Genomic DNA, 23,943 nt, shown 5'->3' with positions numbered 1-23,943 from the left:
ATATTCCTTGTCAAAAGAGCGATTCTGACATGTTGCATGTTAAGAAGGTCGACTTTGTAACGTTTATTACATTGGTTATCAACTGCACAGCGCAAACAGAGAGGAAATCTGAGAAAATAGGGATCATTGTGAGTGCGGTTGATTGTTTTTTGGGACTCAGGGATTTTACAGCGGAGGCATTACAATGAATTCTGTCGATGAATGCTCCGTCCTCACAGGCAGCTAAGCCTGTTTAGGGATGTGATTTGAACTGTTATTGAAGGAGTGAGATGTTTGCCCCTCCCCCCTCAGTGGGATATTTTTGGGTTCAATAGACCGTACAATAGATGGCGGCAGTAGACCAATAGGTGTCATCTGCCATAAAACCTTAAAGAAGAAGAAGTGGGAGCCAAAGCCTGTTGTGTATACTCCAAGCCTTTAGGTGGCAGCAACGTTAATGTTCAGCTACTGTCTAACAAGAGCCAAGAGGAAGGAACAAGGCACGTAAGAATTAAAACGCCGGTGAACGGCGAGAAAGTTTGGTGTATCCACAAGTTTTAACCTTTTTGTAATTTGATTCAACCAGTGGAAGATTAAGAAAATGTAAGTTCAAAAGCGTGTTTCACGGAATAATGCACAGTAAAACTACCCAGCTAAAATGGATAGCGTATCTAGTGTTAGCGATGATGTCGTTGTTGATGGATAGGTGTGTTTGATAGCTAACAGCTAGCTATCGTATTGTTAGGTTAGCTGTTCCGGATTAGCTCAATATTAGCTAAGCCGGCAAACTCTGTATAACGTGACGCTAACATTATATGACTAACGTTAGCTGGCAATGATCACTGTCAACTACGTCAAAGGTGATGGTTAACACGGTAATTTAGCTAATAGGGCGTAAAGTTAGCAAACGTTAAGCGGAAACGTTGACTAGCTACTAGTAGCTGTCTAGCCATAAAGAACATTGATCGTGCGTGTCTTAGCTAGCTAACTAAGATGTAAATTAGCTAGACGTTTCTTTGTTTGTCCCTTCTTCCCTAAAACGTACGTTATTCTCATGTCTTCCCATATACCAAGCTAGAAGATGGCTGTCAACGTTTACTCCACATCTGTGACCGGCGACAACCTTAGTCGCCATGATATGCTCTCTTGGATCAACGAGTCTGTACAGATGAACTACGCCAAGATTGAGCAGTTGTGCTCAGGTCAGTAAGAAAGAACGTTAGCTAGCTAATTTAGCTGATCTAGATCAAACCAGAAATATGTCCATCGGCATAGCTAACTAGCCTGTGATGGCCGTTCCGATGGTTCATTCAAAGCGTGGTAACGTTATTTTCGACACACCTTTATTTGGAGATGCATACCTTGTCTTTTAAACTTCTGTTTCCAGTTGCAGGTGGGGGAAAAAAATGAGAATATAAAGAAAAATTATAATTTCTGACTCAATACAGAAAGTGCATTTAATATTTTAATCAGAAGTTGGACCTGCAACTGGAAACTGACGTTTTATAAGACACCTGTGGCATCAGAATCGAGAACCAAGAAAGTATCACCAGGAAAAGTTTGGATGGAAGTTTTTTTTTAAATCGTATTGTCAATGCATCCTTTGCTCGATCAATTAAGACATGTATAGCTATAACGAGTCTGGACTACTTTAGCTATGTGCTGGAGGTTCAAGCCCGCTTGGCAACTAACTACAACACCATCAGCCTGTATGTGTAGGCCTATACCATGCATTCGAAAGTATTCAGACCCCTTGATTTTTTTCCCCCCACATTTTGTTACGTTACAGCCTTATTCTAAAAGGTATTAACATCTTATCAAAATACCCAGAATGACAAAGCAAAAACAGGTTAGAAATGTTTGCTAATTCATATTAAAATAAATGAAATTACATTTACACAAGAATTCAGCGACTACATCTTCAAATCTTCTTGGGTGTGACTCTACAAGCTTGGCACGCCTTTATTTGGGTAGTTTATCCCATTCTCTGCAGATCCTCTCAAGTTCTGTCAGGTTGGATTGAGAGCATTGCTGCACAGCTATTTTCAGGTCTCTCCAGTGAGGTTAGATAGGGTTCAAGCCTGGGCTCTGACTGGGCCACTCAAGGACATTCAGAGACTTGTCCTGAAGCCACTCCTGCGTTGTCTTGGCTGTGTGCTTAGGGTCGTTGTCCTGTTGGAAGGAGAACCTTCGTCCAGGTTTCCGCCAGATGTGACACTGGCATTCAGGCCAAAGAGTTCGATCTTGGTTTCAGAGTCCTTTAGGTGCCCTTTGGCAAACTCCAAGTGGGCTGTCATTTGCCTTTTACTCTACCATAAAGGCCTGATTGGTGGAGTGCTGCAGAGATGGTTGTCCTTCTGGAAGGTTCTCCCATCTCCACAGAGGAACTGGAGCTCTGTCAGTGACCATCTGGTTCTTGGTCACCTCCATGACCAAGAATGGGGTATTGTGTGTAGATTGAGAAGGCTGTAACATTAGAAAATGTGGAAAAAGTCAAGGGGTCTGAATACTTTCCGAAACCCACTGTATATTCACCTACCGCCATCTTGGAAACTACTCCCCGTATAGGGAAATTGTACTCCCCACAGATAAGTGGCTTGGGCTGTCATAGGACATTTAGGCAGGAGGTAATGTCAGGAGCAGAGGAAAAAGTACCCCGATTTCTATACTTGAGTAAAAATAAAGATGCCTTAATAGAAAATGATTCAAATAAGTGTCACCCAGTAAAATACTACTTGAGTAAGTTATAAATTATTTGGTATTAAGTATCAAATGTGATTGCTAAAATATTCTTATGTATCAAAAGTATGGATCATTTCAAATTCCTTATTAAGCAAACAGCACCATTTTCTTGTTTTTTTTTCTTCTCATTTACGGATAGCCTGGGGCACACGCCAAAACAGACATAATTTGCAAATGAAGCATGTGTGTTAAGTGTGTCCACCAGATCAGAGGCAGTAGAGATGACCAGGGAGGTTCTCTTGATAAGTGTGTGAATTGAACAATCATCTTGTACTGCTAAGCATTCAAAATGTTACGAGTACTTTTGGGTGTCAGTGAAAATATATATGGCGTAAAGTACATTATTTTCTTTACGACTGAAATAAAAGTTGTAAAAAATACTGAAGTAAAGTAACCCCACAAAAAATGACTTGAGTAGTATAAAGTCGTTTTACTGATTATAGCCTATAAAAGTTGAGACATGATTAGCTGGTAATTTAATAAATGATCTTATCACATTCACACAGGTGCTGCTTACTGTCAGTTCATGGACATGCTTTTCCCTGGATGCATCCCTTTGAAGAAGGTAAAATTTCAGGCAAAACTAGAGACTGAGTTCCTCCACAACTTCAAACTTCTGCAGACCAGTTTTAAGAAGATGGGGGTTGACAAGGTGAGTGTTTCCGAGTGTCTAACTCGATGTGTACTTTCGGCTATTGCAGTATTCCTAAAAGATCACGTTACAGACTGACACTTTTTAATCATTTTCCAGATCATTCCTGTTGATAAACTAATAAAAGGCAAGTTCCAGGACAACTTTGAGTTTGTGCAGTGGTTCAGGAAATTATTTGATGCCAACTACGATGGGAAGGATTATGACCCACTCGGTGCTCGCCAGGGCCAGGACACTGCTCCTACGCCCAACCCAGGGCAGGTCGCATCCAAGCCAAGGAAGCCCACCACTGGTGAGTAAGGAAAATGTATAATTTCCAACATTTTGATGAATATAACAAATACCTAATTGAAAATATAGCTACAAGCAACAACCGGGGGGGGCTAATCCAAGTTACTCCCAGTCAGCCGGTGGGACAAACAAAGTTATTCCTTCGTCTTTGATGCTTGATCCCTTAAATGCATACTGTATGCATCTCTATTTCAGTACAGTTCCACAGCTCCCCACCTCTTATCAGACCAGCGGCGAGAGTCGGTAAGGTGGTTTAATGGTCAAACTGGGATCTCCAATGGGCACCTATGGTGGGCATTCACGGTCATGGTCACACTGTGGAAAGGACTTTTTTGTTGTAAGGCTAGGTCATATATACCCTACTAAATTACGAGAGGCTATGTCATAAACATCAAAGTTCCAGAATGGGGTGAAAATGGCAGCCATGTTGGTCAGGGAGAAATCCAAATCAGTCTAATTGGAAGGAAGAGCAGTAGAGGCATAATCCTGATTATACTTATGCAGGAAAATAAAAGGAGTGATATATCATCAGCTGTTAGTGGCGGTCTCAGACGTTCCCGCAGGTGAAGAATCCGGATGTGGTCCTGGGCTGGTGTGGTTACATGTGGTCTGCGGTTGTGAGTCCTGTTGGACGTACTGCCAAATTCTCTAAAATGACATTGGAGGCGGGTTATGGTACTGAATTGAACATGAAATTCTCTGGCAACAGCTCTGGTGGACAACCCTGCAGTCAGCATGCCAATTGCACTTTCCCTCAACTTGAGACATCTGTGGTATTGTGTTGTGACAAAACTGCACATTTAACAGTGGCCTTCTGATTTCCCCAGCACCAGGTGCAACTGTGTAATGATCATTCTGTTTAGCTGTTAGGTAGATAGATTATCTTGGCAAAGAGAAATGCTCACTAACAGGGATGTAAACAAATTTGTACACAGCATTTGAGAGAAATAAGCTTTTTGTGTGTATGGAACATTTCTGGGATCTTTTATTTCAGCTCATGAAAGATGGGATCAACACTATCCGTGTTGCGTTTTATATTTTAATTCAGTGTATATGTGACACAATATCAATACTTGTTGCATTTCCAACTAAGTCCAACTATGTCTATCAACTGATTTCAACCAGTGTATGGCTGTGTAGGGTCCTATAAAATCAGCGTTAAATCCACGTTGCGGAGAAAGTGGATAGAATTATAGAATCCAGACATTAAAACAGAATTCAATATTCCAAAATGTAGGAAATCAACTAAATATATTGTTTATTAGAAAATGCGTTCATTTGGCCAAGATTATCATAAGACGTGAGTAAAATGCATCAGTGATTTTTGTATTTTCCTGGCCCTGTGCGTCCATTTGTCTACCACTTTGTGTAGCCATTAGCGATGATGCTAATGTAATGTCAACCATGTTCTGGTAGATGGAAAGGTTTTCCCCAAACATTTCTTTGTTAACTGTTAACTACATAGTGGCCTATGCCTACCTGGCAGAATATTATTATTTGCACCAATCCAGTGGCCATTTGTTTCGCAAACTGTGGAATCACATGAGCGCTACAGAAACATTGCTAACCAAACAATGATCTCTGGCTGTTGCACAGTTGAATTAAAGGGTAACTACACTAAATGTCTTAGATTTTTCATATGCAGACCTCAAATGGTCTCCTGATGTGGTTTAAGCATTGCTGTTAACTTAGAAAAACTAAATTGGATGGTTTATTAAAAAAGCAATGTTGAGCCAAAACTGGGAAATGGCAACCTGGTTTTAAAAAAAAATCGGAATTTGGGGAGAAAAAAATGGAATCAGGCAAATTAAACAGATTTTATAGGGCTCTAGCTGTGCATTGACTGCATTTGTTTGAATGGCATATTGACAGTTAATTGGAAAATGTATGGAATCATTCCTCTAAAACTGTCTGGCTAACAGAGAGTGCAGATGTGTTCTTCAAATTCATTATTTTACACTCTTATCACAGCACTGGAAAACCATTTAAGTCATAATTCCAGAGAAGCCGGTGTTTGGAGGATATATTGGCACAGGTGTTAGGCCCGAGACAAATGTCTGAGAGACACAGCAAGGTTTATACAAATCTCCGCTGTTGAAAACTAAATGTTAGTCTAAAAGAAATGTGAGATAATGTCTAGATGTTTTTTTTATAGTGGAGATCAAGTTCATAAATTGCCTGGCTGGGCTGATGAGACAGTGGATTGTCCAGTCAGATGGAACAGAGTAAATGGGCATTTTAACGTCATAGATTTAGCCGGTGGTAACTTGTGGAATAGACACCAGCTGGAATGCGGTTTTAACCAATCAGGATTAGACCCACCCGTTATATAAAGTTGACTGACCCCCTGACAAATGGCTGACCTTTATCCTATCATACAAAGGTTCATATCCATTCCAGTATTCTATAGGCTAGAAACTGGAATCAGTGGGTATAAATGTGCAGTTGTGTCTTAAGGTTGAGTGCATGTGCACAGTCCACTGTTATTATTCAGTCCTAGTTTGCCAACTGTGATTTGTGTTGGATCCAGCTCCCACGAGGTCTACAGCGATGGTAACCAAACCCCCGCCCAGGTCAGCAGGGAGTGCCTTGCGGAGGCCCGGAGGGGCAGAGGATGTGGAGAGGGTGGAGCTAGCCCAGGAGGTATGTTCTTTCGGAGGGTCACTGCTAAAATGAGTTGTTGTGATGAGACACAATGAGATTTCCCCTCAATCTCCTGTACGGCTTTTGTGTGCTAGGTGAATAGTTTATTGAAATTGAAGCTTGTTTAGTTGTAACATAAGTCATGACAGCCCCGCCCAGTCGTTCCCCTATCACTTATGTATTCTCTCAGGTCAGTTCCCTGAAGGCCACTGTCCAGGACATGGAGAAAGAGAGAGACTTTTATTTTGGAAAGCTGAGGTCCATTGAGGTCATCTGCCAGGAAGTGGATGGAGAGGCAGATACAACTATGCAGAAGATTCTGGATGTTCTCTACGCCACTGATGTGAGTGAAACTTCACAGGAATACTCTGACAGACACGTCTGAGAGACTCCGTCTTCTGCATTTCTATCCATGTTTCATAACTGATGATTATCTCTAGTAGGAAACAAATGTAGTGTTGTATTTGAATATTGAAATCCCCATTTTGTTTCCTGCTAACAGGAGGGGTTTGTTATTCCTGATGCTGAAGGAGAAGAACCAGAAGAGTTCTGATAAATGGACACAACTGCAGTTCATACCTTAATCACACACTTTTCAATACACACACACACACACACACACACACACACACACACACACACACACACACACACACACACACACACACACACACGTTTGCATGTGCAACGTTCGTACGCACTCTTTGGGTCTAATGAACGTGCACTTACACTGTGGATTAAGTTGCCTCTGGATTATACACTGCCTGCCACCTTGGTCCAAGTGTTTGTTGGACCAAGTGTTTTTTTTTGTTGTTTTTTTGGACCATAAAATAAATTTCAGAGACCCTGCTGATCCAGCCACCAGAGAAGAAGAACCCTGGATAAAATTCCAATGGGTCCTTATTTTCTGGGGGTTTTCTGCCTTGTTCTTATTCTGGCCTTTTCTGTGCCTTTAAACTTAGGCCTGTTACTTTTGAAATATGTTCAGGTTGTCTTTTTATTCCTTATATATTTCCAATTTACCTGAACAGTACTGTACTAGATTATTTTGATATGATATTTGCAAATATGAGTAATTCTTAAATATATATGAATGTTTACTCTGCCAATTGAAATTATTGTAATTTTTATGGTATGTTTACACACATTCATTATATACTTAAGAGTTCAAATTTGTGGTTTAGGCGATCAGCATTTGTATTTAGTTTGTTTTTATCTCTGCAGGTATTCATCACATTAGTTTTTTGATTTCAATGAAATTAAGTGTTTTTATTGAGCACCTTAAATAAAATTAAAAAAAATGTACTTCTTACTTAAAAGCAAAATTATAAGACTCATTCTGCCATTTGTGTATTGTATGTAGGCTAGAGTTACACTCCACTGACCTATGTTCTAATTTACTTCCTCATGTAAGCCAAAGACAGGATGTATGGTTGCCATTCCACACTGTGAAGAAATACTTCCCTCTAGTCTAGTTAGAGCAGAACTATACATTCTTAGCAGAGGAACTGAGAGCTCTCTTTTAGTAGGAAGTCTGTTTGTGAACTTAGTAGCAATATAAGGCTTCTACAGGCATCATTTTTCTTTAAGGTTTGATTGGAAAAACTAAATGTGTTTTTAAGTTGAAGAAATAACTTTACTTCTATGTGATGGTATTAACTCAAATTGAACTAGAATGTGTATATTTATCTGCTCATTAAAATGTCCTGACATACTTTTGCATTGCTCTTGGCAGCTGGTTCTTGGTAGAATAACTGCAGTAAACCAGAATCACAACAGTGATATAGGCTAATTCAAAATGAATGTTAACATGCCCAGAGTAAAGGGCCATAAATAAAAACGTCTAGAAACCCACTGCGCCATAGACGTGGGTGGCAGGGTGTACTTGTCATACTGGGTGGTGTCAATTCTGCCACCGGTGGGCAACATGGCAGCCCTTTCTATGGGCCGGATGCTGTTCCTGATCGGGCTCCCTGCCTGGACCCTGGGGGTTCGCAATATGGAGCACCTGCCTTGTGGGGACCACTGTGAGGCAGGGGACCTGAGCGGTGGTGGTGGTGTGGACCCTATCCGTGTCTTGAGTCTGTCTGTCCCATTGAGTCAGCTCCATCTGCGTCTTCATGTTGCCCTCTCCCTCCACTGTTGGCACCAGGGGCTTCCTGACGACCGCTCTCATTCTGAGCTCGGCCATGTCATTTTCTCTGATCAGAATATACAGGTCCTCGTCTAGATCCTCCGTGTGGGGTTTTCCTCTGTCTCTCTCTGACCCCCATCCTCGCATGTTGATCTGGCATCCGGTTTCTGCTTCCAGTCTCTTGGCCGAAGTATTCTGCCTATAAAGTTATAGTCGGGCTATTCTTTTACAGGCACAAAGCTTCTCCTGCAGGTGAATGATGAGGCCCGCCGGGCCTTGGGTAACTGCAGAGGTTATTTGTCTACAACATGTTGTTGGACATGTTATCCTGCACTCTATTGATCTCTTCATCCATAAACTTCTGTGTCAAGATGCAAAACGGATTTGGATAACTGGTCATAATCTTTTCATGTAACGATTGTGTCAAATAGGCAGGACTCTGTCTCTCCCCTTCTGTCTCCCTATTGTCATCTTTCTGTCATCAAGAGTGCAATGTTTTTTTATAAGCAGAAAAAAGCTTGGAAATCTGGTCAGAATCTGGTTAAGTTTGATCTCCATAGATATCAATGATTTATGTTAGGAGCATCTGTCTCACATTGTGACATCACCAAAATAGCATTGTTCTTCTGTGAGCATTTGTGCCTGTGTTAAAGTTGGACTGTCACAGGGGAACTGTGAAGATGGCCAGCCTTACAAGGTCAGACAGTAATATCAATATAAAGCTAGTTTACATTAGGACTTTAAATGTGTTTGATCACTAAATCACATTTTGAATTGCTGGGTGTTCATTGTATCCATTGCCGTGTTATCACAGTTCCACCTCCGATGACAAGCAGAAACACACCACAGCTCAGGTAAATCCAGAACAAAATACATCTACACACTGTTATGCTCCCCAAAGTGCTCTGTTTTATTTACACAGACATTTCCATTCAAATTACCTGGGCTTTTGCCGACTTGTCACCCACATTGTCTACACAGTTTTTAATTAATCTTGCCCTCCTAAGACATTTTCAAGTGAAACATGGTTCATGTTGGTTTTAATATCAAATGTGGAGTTAAGTGTAACTGAGGGGCTCTATATCCTCCCTCAGCAGGGTATTTCAGGGGAGGCAGAGCGTTCAGGGAAGAGCAGCGACCTCGCGGAGGAGGACATGCCGGCTCAGGGGGGAGTGGAGAATCAGATCAACGAGCAGCACCTTCGCCGCATCGAACGCATGTTCAGAGAGGCTGACACGGATGGAGGAGGGGGTGAGGGACCCGAACACATTATAACACCTCCACATAACATAGTATACCGCAGTATCATTTTTAGCCCAACCCAGTGGAACCCTGCCAGTTTCACCAACCAGCTGCACATTTCTACATCGTGTTGTCATACAAACACACATGGGTCGTTCCATGAAATTAGTCCCTGTTGCACCCATTTGATATTTTAAGTCAAATTTAAAAGCTAACGTGCTAAAATTTTGCATTGTTGGGTTTAGAGCTTGCAAATAAGGTATTTTACTGTACTTGTGCATGTGACATTAAAACAAAAAAATTCTGCATTTTGGCATGTACCTCTATGCACCCTCTGTGACTTCTATTAAGATTTTAACCCACTTAACCTTAAAATTCCCCCAAGTGTTCACCGTCATTGTAAAGCCCTCGTTATTTTGTTTCTTTGACACAGTCATTTCTGGAGATTATTATTTATTTTTTGTGATATATTTTTCTTAGTGATTCATTATGAGGGAAAATAACAAAAATAACCCGTCCCTCATTTTAAGGTCGATCCTGTTACATGAACTGAACTCTCATTTTAATATGGTGAAACTATTCCTTTTTAAATGTCTTTTTCAAAAGAAACATTGAACATCTAATAGTAAAATCATAGTGATAAAAGCAGGTGAGCTGGTTCTATCCCCATTAAAAAACTGCAAACATGACTCTCCACCCTATGGCAAAATGTGTAGAATTGCAGGAAATGTATCACAGAATTGCTAAATCTTTTCTCCACCCCATGGAAAAATGTTTAGATTGCAGCAAGCTTGCTTTAAAACTGCAACATTTTCTCTACGCCCCATGGCAAAATGTGTAGAATTGCATGAAAGGAACTTCAAAACTAAAAATGTTTTGCTTGCAAGGTGGGGGGTAGCTCCCTAACAAAATGTTGCTAAGGGCCCTGAATAGGCTAGTGCCAGCTCTGACTGCATGTGTGGGTATGGATGTGGGTACGCAGACCAGCCAGCCACTGCGGCCCCCCATGATAAGTTCAGATTTTTTGTGGACCCCACCCCAATCTAAGTTGCCCATCCCTGCCATACATACAGGCTAGAAATGTTTTAACAATTTCATTATTTTGTGAAGCTTGCATTCAATTGCCCATCCCTGTTGCACACGACAAGCTTCCATTCCCCCTGTCACAAGGGGATTTATGGCTGATTTAAGATGAAATCGTCAACCCTGTTGAGGTCAACCCTGTAACTTTATTTGGCACATAATAGGCACTTACTATAGTAATTTTGGGGGGGAAATCAGGTTTTTATTTGGTTGAACATGTGTTCTTTATGACAGAATGTGAATAATAAAAATAATCAAGTTACACTATCGAAAAGGGACACATTTTCTTGAACAATGTCTCATTCTCTCTGTCAGGGTTGGATATGGATCAGTTCCGAGATGCGATGAAGAAGATCATGGGCGATGTGGATGATGAGGATGTGGACATTATCTTTATGAAGGTGGACACCAACTGTGACGGCAGAATGGACTGGGTGAGAGAGCAAAACCACAATGAACAGGAGTGCTGTTTTGTCGTCAGTGAACACATTTAAATTCTTACTCTCATAAACAAAAACTTTGTGTGGTTTCATACAGGTTGAATATCTGAACTACATGCTTTTAGAGTACAGAGAGAAAGACTCTTTGCAGCACCAAAACAGGCCAATCTACTTTCCCAAACCACTCAAGATTGTGCCTGTGTAAGTGGTATTTTATTGGCTATGTTCTACAGGCTCCTAAGTAGTACATGTGCAGTGTATGCATCCTTTAAGTTTTCTGTGTGTCTGTCTGTGTAGTGCACACTGTGAGGCCATTGTCCGGCTCCAGTTCTACCCATTCCAGCCCCCAGCCGGGGAGAAAAAGACAGACTCTGGGGAGCATGGCAGGGCCTCGGGGGGTTCTAAGGGCCGCGCCCACAGTGGACGCTACCTGTCAATCAGCCGGGATGGCGTTCTCAACTACTGGAGCGAGAGGTTCAAGCTGCTGCGCACTGTCAATGTGTGTATCAGCCATGTTCTAGCATTATATCATAAATAATCAATCAATTAATCTATTACAGTTGAATTGAATAGCAATTCCTATGTTTTCCCCAAACAATAATGTTTGATATGAGAAAACTCTGAAGTAATACATGATGTTGACAGAGATGGAGAAAAGACAGTTGTGAAACACTGCTAGGTAATAGAACATCCCACCAGCAGGTATGCTTCATGTCATGCTTGTGGACCAGCAGGTATGCTTGTGGACCAGCAGGTATGCTTCATGTCATGCTTGTGGACCAGCACGTATGCTTCATGTCATGCTTGTGGACCAGCAGGTATGCTTCATGTCATGCTTGTGGACCAGCAGGTATGCTTGTGGACCAGCACGTATGCTTCATGTCATGCTTGTGGACCAGCAGGTATGCTTCATGTCATGCTTGTGGACCAGCACGTATGCTTGTGGACCAGCAGGTATGCTTCATGTCATGCTTGTGGACCAGCACGTATGCTTCATGTCATGCTTGTGGACCAGCACGTATGCTTGTGGACCAGCAGGTATGCTTCATGTCATGCTTGTGGACCAGCAGGTATACTTGTGGACCAGCAGGTATGCTTCATGTCATGCTTGTGGACCAGCAGGTATGCTTCATGTCATGCTTGTGGACCAGCAGGTATGCTTGTGGACCAGCAGGTATGCTTCATGTCATGCTTGTGGACCAGCAGGTATGCTTCATGTCTTGCTTGTGGACCAGCAGGTATGCTTCATGTCATGCTTGTGGGCCAGCAGGTATGCTTGTGGACCAGCAGGTATGCTTCATGTCATGCTTGTGGACCAGCAGGTATGCTTCATGTCATGCTTGTGGACCAGCAAGTATGCTTCATGTCATGCTTGTGGACCAGCAGGTATGCTACATGTCATGCTTGTGGGTCAGCAGGTATGCTTGTGGACCAACAGGTATGCTTCATGTCATGCTTCTGGACCAGCAGGTATGCTTCATGTCATTCTTGTGGACCAGCAGGTATGCTCCATGTCATGCTTGTGGACCAGCAGGTATGCATCATGTCATGCTTGTGGACCAGCAGGTATGCTTCATGTCATGCTTGTGGACCAGCAGGTATGCTTCATGTCATGCTTGTGGACCAGCAAGTATGCTTCATGTCATGCTTGTGGACCAGCAGGTATGCTACATGTCATGCTTGTGGGTCAGCAGGTATGCTTGTGGACCAACAGGTATGCTTCATGTCATGCTTCTGGACCAGCAGGTATGCTTCATGTCATTCTTGTGGACCAGCAGGTATGCTCCATGTCATGCTTGTGGACCAGCAGGTATGCATCATGTCATGCTTGTGGACCAGCAGGTATGCTTCATGTCATGCTTGTGGACCAGCAGGTATGCTTCATGTCATGCTTGTGGACCAGCAGGTATGCTTCATGTCATGCTTGTGGACCAGCAGGTATGCTACATGTCATGCTTGTGGACCAGCAGGTATGCTTCATGTCATGCTTGTGGACCAGCAGGTATGCTTCATGTCATGCTTGTGGACCAGCAGGTATGCTTCATGTCATGCTTGTGGACCAGCAGGTATGCTTCATGTCATGCTTGTGGACCAGCAGGTATGCTTCATGTCATGCTTGTGGACCAGCAGGTATGCTACATGTCATGCTTGTGGGTCAGCAGGTATGCTTCATGTCATGCTTGTGGACCAGCAGGTATGCTTCATGTCATGCTTGTGGGATGGTTCTATTCTTTATCTGTGAAACATTGTTTGCATGTTTTTCTCTGCTCTAGATAAGTCAGATGCAGCACACAGTGTCTCAGCCCGTCTGGGTGACAGACATGGTCTGCCTGAGCAACATCAACCAGCTCTCCATCTCCTCCACAGGGCGAGACGTAGGTGCGTCTGTGGGAATGTCTGTACAAACATTTGTACACATGAAAACATCTTGTTATGCAGTGATATTATGTTGTACAATGTAATACCTACTGATTTATAGCTACTGTATGTTTGTTGAAGTGTTTGTACAGTGTGTTTGTTTTTCTGTCACCAGAATTCTATGACATCAGTGCCAGTAAGTGTGACATAGTGTTCTCCCTGTCGGAGCTGGAGGCCAATGTGGAGGTGATGGACTACTGGTAGGCTTTGTGTGTATTCCAAATGGCACCCTATTTGCTAGTGCACTACTATTATTATTGATTATTATTTCTGTTTAATGGAACATAATGACTTTTGCAGGCCTTTTGTGAGAATAACCTTTTTCTCTCTGCTTCCTTTCAGGACAGATGGTAAGAGAGGAGTGTACTCCATTGGTGATGCCAGTGGCACCATATACATCTTTGTCTCCTCTGATGTGGTCCATAATGGCCTGTTCAACAGTGCTGCCTTCAAGACAGGTACTGGGTGAAAACATGCAGGTAAAGATGGTAGGTACATACATTCATGCCGAAGACCAAACTCACTTCTTTGCCTCTTTTTCAGGAACAAACTATCGCATCCCTGTGTCAGCCCTGCTCAAAAACACCTCCAGCTCATTTCTCTGCTTTAGGGTCGTAAGTACATTTACATTACATTTAAGTCATTTAGCAGACGCTCTTATCCAGAGCGACTTACAAATTGGTGCATTCACCTTAAGATATCTAGTGGAACAACCACTTTACAATAGTGCATCTAAATCTTTTGGGGGGGGGGGGGGGGGGGTAGAAGGATTACTTTATCCTATCCCAGGTATTCCTTAAAGAGGTGGGGTTTCAGGTGTCTCCGGAAGGTGGTGATTGACTCCGCTGTCCTGGCGTCGTGAGGGAGCTTGTTCCACCATTGGGGTGCCAGAGCAGCGAACAGTTTTGACTGGGCTGAGCGGGAGCTGTGCTTCCTCAGAGGTAGGGAGGCGAGCAGGCCAGAGGTGGATGAACGCAGTGCCCTTGTTTGGGTGTAGGGCCTGATCAGAGCCTGAAGGTACGGAGGTGCCGTTCCCCTCACAGCTCCGTAGGCAAGCACCATGGACTTGTAGCGGATGCGAGCTTCAACTGGAAGCCAGTGGAGAGAGCGGAGGAGCGGGGTGACGTGAGAGAACTTGGGAAGGTTGAACACCAGACGGGCTGCGGCGTTCTGGATGAGTTGTAGGGGTTTAAAACCTGTTGAGGCCAGGGGGCAGGATCTTATCCCGGTATTGGGATTCATTGTCATGTGACCATGGCGGGGAATTCAAAACTGCAAGAGTAATCATTTCAAATAATCAAATAATCAACTATTTTCCTCCATTTGAAAGATATATCTCCTAAATCTAACCACGCTGTCCGATTTTCAGAGGCTTTACGGAGAATGCAGAAAGTTAGGTTATGTGAGGAGAGTACATTGACAATAGCTGCGTGTAATGTTTAGCCAATTCAAAGAAGGGCATCAACAGACAGAAAACTAGCTAGAATTATGCACTTACCTTTGACAATCTGCATCAGATGACACTCATAGGACATTATGTTAGACAATACATGCATTTTTAGTTCCATCAAGTTCATATTTATATCCAAAAACAGCATTTACAGTCGCGGTGAAATTCAGAATTTTTTTCGGCTCGAATGCTCCCAGTGAATCCAGCATTACAAATCACGGAATTACTATTCGAAAACATTGGTAAATTATAATATTGTCATTCAAAGAATAATATATTATCATCTCGTAATTGCTACCGAATGGCCAGATCTCAAAATAACTTTACTGGGAAATCACATTTTGCTATAAACTGGGTACTATGCTAACAACATAAGCTAAGCTATAAGCTAAGCTAAGCTATACCGTTAGCATTAGCATCATCTAATATCGATAATAACATTCTAAATATCCCCTTACCTTTGATTATCTCCATCAGAAGGCGCTGCCAGCGATCCCAGGTCCAGAACAAATGTGGTTTCTTTTGACAAAGTTCATAATTTATGTCCAAATAGTTAGCGTTCAGTAGGCTCCCACAAAATGAGGTGGGCAGTGTAAAGTCACGCCGAAAAGCAAAAAAAAACCTAGTAAATAATCTATTTATGTTTGTTCAAACATGTCAAACGTTGTTTAGCATTAATCTTTTGGTCCATTTTTAACGTGAAACATCAGTAAACATCAGTAATATTTTCACACAACCTATCAAGTGTCTAGAATAAACGATTATGACAAAGACACTCTTCTCAGATTCATGCGCAGGCGCAAAAAATGAAGTGATGACGTGTCAACTTGTAAGCATTCTAATTCGGTCTGTATTCATGACAGATGCTTCCAACAACTTTCTAAAGATCGTTGACATCTAGTGGAAGCAGTAGGAGTTGCGAACTGAATCCTTTCTCACTGTGGTATCTATAAAACAATGACACTAAATAGTACAGTCACAAAATTCTCATTTTTTAAAATCTATTTTTCACAGGTTTTTGCCTGCAATATGAGTTTTGTTATACTTACAGACACCATTCAAACTGTTTTAGAAAATTCAGAGTGTTTTCTATCCAAATCTGGTAATAATATGCATATCCTAGCTTCTGAGTTGGTGTAGGTGGCAGTTAAAAATGGGCACATATTTTTTCCAAAATTCTCAATACTGCCCCCGTAGCCCGTAGAGGTTAATGGCACAGGCAGGGAGCCCAGCCAACAGCGAGTTGCAGTAATCCAGACGGGAGATGACAAGTGCCTGGACTAGGACCTGCGCCGCTTCCTGTGTGAGGCAGGGTCGTACTCTGCGAATGTTGTAGAGCATGAACCTACAGGATCGGGTCACCGCCTTGAAGTAGCCTATATAACTTTTGTTTTTCCTATTCACGCTCTTTTTTCCCCTCTTTAGTTAGTTCTCTGTTTCATATCTTCCCTTTTCTTTATGTTCCAGCCCAGCCATAATGACTGGATCCACCAGATCCGCTACATCCCAGAGTTGAATGCCATCGCCACCTGCTGTGCGGCAGACCAAACTTCCATGATCCTGACCACGCTGCCCCACTCACGCAAGTGTAAAATTCAGTACGCCCCCTTTCGCTTTTTCCCGTCTTTATTTTTCAGTGTTTCTATCGCGTTATCTCAGAGTTTTACAGGACTGTTTAGAGACGCACTGCAGCTATATTTGAACTTTTCGTGTTTAAATACAATATCCCACGTATAAATACAGTAATATACACACACTTAAAGTTAACTAAATATGTTTTGAGCAAAGTTTTTTTTTTTGACACAGCCAAAGATTAGGCCATACAAGGAGTTGGTCTGATGTGATGTCATCGGCCTCCATCCTTGGTTGTGGGAACAACTTGTGCCATGTAATGTCATACCTACCACCTATTGAGATGTGCCTTTTGTTAAGTAAAACAGGTGCTTAATGAGGTAAAGAAGAGACTGACGTGCCTCTTTAAAATCCTCTCAAATCTCTCATTTCTAATGTTCATTTCACGGATTAATTTAATCCTCTTGTTTTTCTTTCTCAGAACTGCACTCTTTCACCGGCAGAAAGGAATTCTGTGTTTTGACTACTCACCTGAGCTCAACGTTCTGGGTACGTGTAGAAGTAATACTACATACAGTGCTGTTTATGACGTCTAAACCAATTACGTATAAAGTCAGTTCCAAAATGATTGGTACCGTTGTTAAAGATTAGCAACAAATACTGTATAAAATAAATACTAAGCTATATTGCATGCTCCAAACATTTTACAATTATATTATTTTATACTAAAATCAAAAGCATATTTTGATTCCACTGGTCCTGGGGCCCTTGTTAAGGTCAATCGCATCAGGAACTTTAGGAGGCTGACACTTCCAGCACCCCAAGCACACATCAAAATCCACAAAGAAATGGTTCATTGACCACAAAAATCAACATTTTGCAATAGCCATTGACTTGAACCACATTGAAAACCTGTGGTGTGAATGGAAGAGGGCAGCCTATAAACAGTCCCGTAAACAGTCTATAAGCGCAGACGAAGGATATCTAGGATCTGGAAAGGTTCTGTATGGAACAATGCTCTAAGATCGCTCCCAATGTGTTCTCCAATCTCATTAAACATTACAGAAACATACTAAGTGTCATTATCCTCACAAGGGGAGGGGGCTGGACTATTGAAAACGGAGGCGCCAATAATTCCGTCCCCTATCTTTGAGTTTTTAATTTTTTATTACTTGTTAAACGAAATCTCTTTCTCTAAGCAAATGTATTAGTATAAAATAATATCATTTCCCTTTTTTTTATCATGCAATATAGCTGAGTATTTATATTACTTATTTTATACAGTATTCTTTGCTGATCTTTCTGTAGCTGTCAATCTGAATATTATTATTTTGGTGCAATATCCCATGATGTGTCTGTGTCTGCGCTTGTTTTCCAATGTTCCAGTGACTGGATGCTTCGATCGGGTTGTGAGGGTCTGGAACCCCTATGTGACCAATCAGGCCACGTCACAGATGAAAGGCCACAGCACCGTCATCACTCACATCGCTGTCAACGGCAGAGACAACAAGATCATCAGTGTGTCCAAAGACAAGGTCAGATGTCCAGCATTATCACTATAGTGACACTCGATGTCACCCGTTGACTACTCAGATTTGTAATGCTCATTTAGACTACAAAACAGGTTAGGGTTGTTTCTTTCTGTTCCAGAATGTGCGGGTGTGGGACCTGCAGGACAGTGTCTGCCTCCAGAACATCCAATCCAGGAACGTCAACATGGGCCGCTTCCCCATCACCAGCACCTACTATAACCACATCAGTAACACCATGGTGATGGCCACGTCCCTAGTGTGTGTTCGTTATTGTCTTTAACATGTGTACTCATACACACTTTATTGGGTGTACAAGGTTCTTTGGTATTGCTGTGTATTTATTTCCTCATGTTTATGTTGTGCTGGGCAGATTGGAGTTCTTCGAGGGTCTATGGAGGATGCAGACAGCTCTGTACCCACAGCTACAACATCACATGAACAACCACTCTGTGCTGCTCTCTACAACTCCAACTTCAAACAGGTTGGTGAGGGTTCGGTACTTGGGAGTGAGGTAAGGTCAACTAAGAGGTGATCATACAACTTATTGAAGCTAGGTAAACCCACCTTCTCTCCACTGCTCTGTGCCCAGGTGGTAAGTGGGTGTCATGCGGGCGTGGTCAGTGTGTGGGACATCCTGACGGGGGAGAAGGTAATGCAGTTCCAAACGACCCCTGAGCGACCTGTTGAGGTCACTGCCATGGCATTCGACGGGCCCAAACGCCGCCTCATCACTGGGTCTAAAGACGGCACCCTGCGTCTCTGGAACTTCAACAACGGGGCTCTTATCTCTGAACTGCCCCTGGTGGACAGCAATGAGGTACTACGCTGTATCCTGCAGGGCACTGATCCCCAAGTGACAGACCAGACTTGTCTTTCTTACCACCAAGCACTGCCATTCGAGGACAGAAACAATACTTACTGAAATGACTTGTTGGCAGGTTACAGGGATTCTGTACATCAACGAGAGGATTTATGTATCAGGCTGGAGCAAACGGGTCATGTGGTATCTGTGAGTGCTTCGTGTTTTTACATGTTTGACTGTATGCAACTTTAAAGCACTTTTTTGGCTGTATGTTTACTTCTTCACGTCTGTCCGTCCGTCTTTCCTCCTGTCTGTCCGTCCGTGTGTCAGGGACGATAAGGAGGAGGATACGATGGAACACCGTGTGTGGGACCAGTACCACTCAGACGACATCTATTCCATGCACGCCCACGGCAGCAAGATGCTGGTGACCGCCTCCTACAGCGGTGACATCATTGTCTGGAACATAGATTCAGGACAAGCCTTCTGCCGTTTCAACGCTAGCGAGAGCCCCTTGCCCCTCATACCCATACGGGTGAGACGAGACACAATGGAGCACTGACATTTTTTTGTTTGTCGCTAGAGACTGAGACCTCTTTCTCTGTTGATGTTCATGTTGAGTTTCTAATCAGGTGATAGAGAAACCAGGCCAGGTGGGGACTGTTGTGAGTCCAGACGGTTTGGGGAAGGAGGATGAGGATGATGTGTGGCTCCGCTCTATGGTGGAATTTCTTGAGACCGTGAGCCAGACTCTCAACCCTCAGGCTCGTCGTCCCAGCTGTGCCAACCCTGCCCACACCAACGTCATACAGGTACACATGGAGTGGGTGTGTACACTGACTTTAATACGTATGTGTGAGTGTGTGTGTACTGATGTAGAGGTGTGTGTGCTTGTGTCCCTCAGCAAATCAATCAAGCCCGGCGTTGCAGTATTCCAGAGCCCCCTCCTGATCCTGTGATTCAGGGGCCTCGCGCCAACATGCGACATGTAATAGAATGTTTCAATGCTTCATCTCTTTTTGTATGTTGACCATTGTATAAGCGTTTCCATTACAGGAGGTTGCTGGCACTTTAATTTGGGAGGATGGGCTCGTGGTATTGGCTGGAGCGGAATGGGTGGAAGGGTATCAAATACTTCAAACACATGATTTCCATTTACTCCGTTCCGGCCATTATTCTGTGCCGTTCTCCCCTCGGCAGCCTTCTGTGGTTTCCATGTATTGATGTGTGTATGCATGGGTGTGCATGTTTCTATGCATCCCACAGGGCCGGAGGGTTAGCATCTCGGCTCCAGTCTCTGCTTTACAGCCCCAGTCGGTCACTGTCTCCATGGGCAGGCGGACGACACTGCTGCCCAGACACAAGACCAAGACCATCAACCTAGACGAGCTGGAGAAGCCTCGGTTTGCAGTGGAGAAGGTACTGACTGACTGACATGTACACTGTAACCTATCTGATGGTTTAATATTGTTTTACCTTGATTACCGACAGAGGATGTCAATGACTGTCTCTCCCTCTCTTTCTTTCCCTATTTCTCTTTCTGACGAGCAGGTGTTGTTTTTGGCCACCCGTGAGCGTAGCCCTGACACGGCCATCCTCCTGACCAGCTCAGCAGACGGCTACATCTACGCCTGGTCTATCAGCCGTAACGGAGGGCTGCTGGGGAAATTCCGTGCCGTGCATAGCAAGGGGCCAATCATCTGTGCCATGTCCACTGACAGACAGGACCAGATACTGCTCACTGGAGACAGCAACGGATACATCACGGTAGTACTGGAGGGGTTACAGACCATAGAATAGTCAATGTGTTGTTTATCTATGTTGGCTACACCAACTGATGTCTTTGAGGGAAGGGGACAGTGGTGAGAAGTGGTCAGGGTGGAGACATTGGCAGGATGTTTTACAGATCGACTATCGACTGATAGTGTCTTTCTTTTCTTTTCTCTCTGTTTTTCTTTGTTCACGTCATCCCTCTACACCTGTATGTCCTTTTCCGCAGCTGTGGGACATTGAGAAGTACTGTTACCGTATGAGGGGCGGGGTGGCTGAGGAGGAATCATCCAATGAGGACTCTCTGAGGTTGCCTCAACTCATACCCCCCTACTGCAAAGTGGAGGGACCACGGAGACTGGTGGTGGAGCAGGACAAAGAGGTAACTCAACAACAGTACACACAGAACATAATGACACACCAAAACATTTGTTCAGGTTACAGAGCTTTAGAGAGGGCAGGTTAGGATGAATGTGTAACAGATGTGAAACTAGCTAGTGGTCATTGATGATGTCACCTTCCGGTCGACGGAACAGACTGTCATAAATCGGTTTCCCACTCATTTCTATTATCCCTCTCTGACCAGATTTTGCGGGGATGGAGTGTGTCCCTGACCCCCCCTAGGCCCCTGAGTTCCTGGCGCTGCCACCTAAAACGGATTGTTCATCTTGAGTATGTGGAGCGTTTCCGCCTCATCGTCACAGCCAGCCTGGACTGTAACGTACGTCTGTGGACCATCGCTGGCAGATACATCGGTAAGCACCACCACTACCACCTCTGTAGTTACGTCTTATGGTTCTATTAAATATGTTTTGTCATCAACCACAAGGGGGCAGCGTTGGTATGCTCCAACTACTGTATGTGTACTAATCCTGACAACCAATACCCGGTCTGTCTCTACATCTCAGGTACATTTGGGCAGGGCCTGTGGCGGGTGGGCGACCCCAACGCCCTCCACACGGAGCTCCCTGTGGACCTGAAGAGGATGGGGTCCTGTCAGACACTTAAAGTCCTGAATGAGGGGAAGTACCCGCACTGGAGGTGAGGGGAAAAGTCCAAATGCAAGCCCTTCTGTCTCCATAATGTGAACTATATGGCTGATGAAAGGGACTTTCTACACACAAAAACATTCTAGTCATGCACTGTACCCATCCATGCACTGTACCCATCCATGCACTGTACCCATCCATGCACTGTACCCATCCATGCACTATTACTGAGTCTGATGTTTGTCCGGTCAGGTCATCTGTCTGCATCTCTTTGATGTCCTCCTATGCCTTCTTAGCTGTGCCAAACGCATCCTGGAGGGCCTGACTGCACAGAAGAGTCAGCAGTCGACAAAGTTTGGTGCGGTCACAACGCAGCTGAGGGAACTGGTTCCTACCGACCCACGGATCGTCAAGTACACCGACGAGCAGATCGAGAACACATGGAGACTGTGGCAGGAGAAGGGAAGGCAGGTGAGTTACAGATGCCATCCACACTCACAGTAGCCTACGCACATCAGAGTAAAGTAAAGGACTGACAGCAACTCACTTGTGTGGTTTCTGTGCCTAACGACTGAGTGTTGCTTCAACTGTCCTTCCCTCAGACCAGCAGCATTTTAGGACGAGCATACAAACAGAAAGTGAGACATCACCTTCCGTCCTGTACCCCTGACCTCCAGACAACCTTCAGCAGTCAAGAGCAGGTAAGACTCATACCTTAAAGAAATACAACTAACTCTATGCGACCGTTTCCTGGCCTTAGATGTGTAGTTCTCTGTCATTTTTGAGAGAGTATAAGGCACCATCTCTGTTGTTTGAAGTCAAAAGGGATAATGATGTGCCTGTTTATTTATTTCATCTGTTTCTCTGTAGTTGAGGGTGTATAAGGCCTTGCCCTACAGCGTTCTGCGGCCCGTCACCCTGCCCCCCATCCCAGAGCTTCTGAAGGACCATCAGCACAGGTTAAATGAGGGCACAGACACTGCCAACAAGCAGAAGAGGAACACTAAGCACTTACCCCACTCACACACACGCTACCTGGCTGCTCCTCCACGACCAGCAACTCCCTGGTGCTAATATGACCCTCGCTGATTACACTCAGAAATACAATTAGTCTGGCAGGCACTATTTCATGTGTTTGGTGTGGTTGTTTTAGACGGATCAGGTCGAGACAGTTCTACAGGACACGTGCAACGCTTTTTATCATATGTGATGAAATGGTGAAGAGCACATAGATTTTTTTATTGCATGTTTAGAGGATATCAAAAAATATAAATTGTCTCAAAAATGTGGACAGTTTGAGGGGAAAAGTAATATGTTCAAGTCATGTGTATCTAGGAGTTTTCCCAGGGTCTAGGTCTCCTCTCCATCTCAGAGAGAGTTGGTGTTTGGTTATTAGGTTTCATGTCCAGCTTTGACAGGTCTGGGACCTCCTCTCCTGCTTGGACCAGCCGGATCACTTCCTCGAATGAGAGGGGTGCATCTGTGTTTGCTGAGGTCCCACCAGTGGCACTTAAAGAAAAACCAAAAGGTCAGCAGCAGAACATACCGATTGTAAAATATTAATTGAATCCCCAAAACAGTTTCCCTGCTGGGATCCTGAAGATTCTTCAAACCACTCGAGAAATTCTGATCCCCCCTCTTGCAGTCATATGAATCAAACCGACAGTATAGACTCCATTCCACTCGTAAAATATTATTGCCTTTCATGAAGCTGAGGCTTATTGAAATCTGAAAATATATACTTTCATCTACAACAACAATGTATCTGAGTCAACTTTGTTCTTGTGAAAGGGAAGACAAATAAGAGGGTGAGGGTAGAAACAACAGGAGAAATATATAGAGCGCTCCCCCATTGGAGAATTTTAATTATTTTTGTTGATTTGCTGTCTTCTTTTGTTTGCCCCGTCATGGGTTCCACTACTTATGGAAGATAAAATGCAATTTGAGCTTTTGAGAAAGGGGAAAAGTTCATGGTAAGCAGAAATGTGACACTATGGTGTGGTTGAGTTACGCTGCCCCCGAACGAAGCCAGCTGCCAGCCACACCTTGGAGTGGTACCGCAAGGCCTTGGGTAACTGCAAGAGGGTGGCGGATCATCGCTCTATGATTTTTTTACATTGAAATGTTTTTTTTAATGTAACCTACACCGGCCAAACCCGGATGACGCTGGGCCAATTGTGCGCCGCCCTATGGGACTCCCAATC

The 23,943-nt window shown here is 43.6% G+C and overlaps 2 protein-coding genes across 4 annotated transcripts; both read left to right on the top strand.

Annotated features, from left to right (window-relative positions):
* Positions 1–446: 446 nt before the first annotated feature.
* LOC115168046 (microtubule-associated protein RP/EB family member 1) lies at positions 447–8,022 on the top strand. 3 transcript variants are annotated; one of them, XM_029722903.1, is made up of 9 exons: positions 447–582; positions 1,054–1,181; positions 3,228–3,373; positions 3,473–3,665; positions 3,860–3,907; positions 6,195–6,307; positions 6,498–6,650; positions 6,810–6,907; positions 6,966–8,022. In XM_029722903.1, exons 2-8 carry the CDS (start codon positions 1,061–1,063, stop codon positions 6,858–6,860), a joined length of 825 nt encoding a protein of 274 aa, XP_029578763.1. In that variant the 5' UTR covers positions 447–582; positions 1,054–1,060; the 3' UTR covers positions 6,861–6,907; positions 6,966–8,022. The 3 variants fall into 3 exon arrangements, with proteins under 3 accessions (XP_029578763.1, XP_029578765.1, XP_029578764.1); XM_029722905.1 differs by having other exon boundaries at positions 6,962–8,022; XM_029722904.1 differs by having other exon boundaries at positions 6,946–8,022.
* A 1,099-nt stretch (positions 8,023–9,121) lies between these two features.
* LOC115168865 (WD repeat-containing protein on Y chromosome-like) lies at positions 9,122–23,496 on the top strand. The gene is made up of 28 exons (XM_029724396.1): positions 9,122–9,138; positions 9,256–9,295; positions 9,539–9,692; positions 11,082–11,200; positions 11,304–11,407; positions 11,504–11,705; positions 13,480–13,585; positions 13,740–13,824; positions 13,967–14,082; positions 14,168–14,238; positions 16,542–16,672; positions 17,128–17,195; positions 18,033–18,181; positions 18,297–18,434; positions 18,549–18,659; positions 18,768–18,995; positions 19,117–19,187; positions 19,311–19,515; positions 19,613–19,792; positions 19,885–19,968; positions 20,247–20,399; positions 20,532–20,747; positions 20,980–21,132; positions 21,337–21,505; positions 21,659–21,791; positions 22,036–22,210; positions 22,342–22,440; positions 22,610–23,496. Exons 1-28 carry the CDS (start codon positions 9,122–9,124, stop codon positions 22,811–22,813), a joined length of 3,681 nt encoding a protein of 1,226 aa, XP_029580256.1. The 3' UTR covers positions 22,814–23,496.
* The last annotated feature ends 447 nt before the right edge of the window (positions 23,497–23,943 follow it).

The sequence above is a fragment of the Salmo trutta genome, chromosome 30 (genome assembly GCF_901001165.1).
Source record: "Salmo trutta chromosome 30, fSalTru1.1, whole genome shotgun sequence".
Classification (NCBI taxonomy): Eukaryota; Metazoa; Chordata; class Actinopteri; order Salmoniformes; family Salmonidae; genus Salmo; species Salmo trutta.
This window is presented reverse-complemented; position numbering and strand designations above follow the sequence as displayed.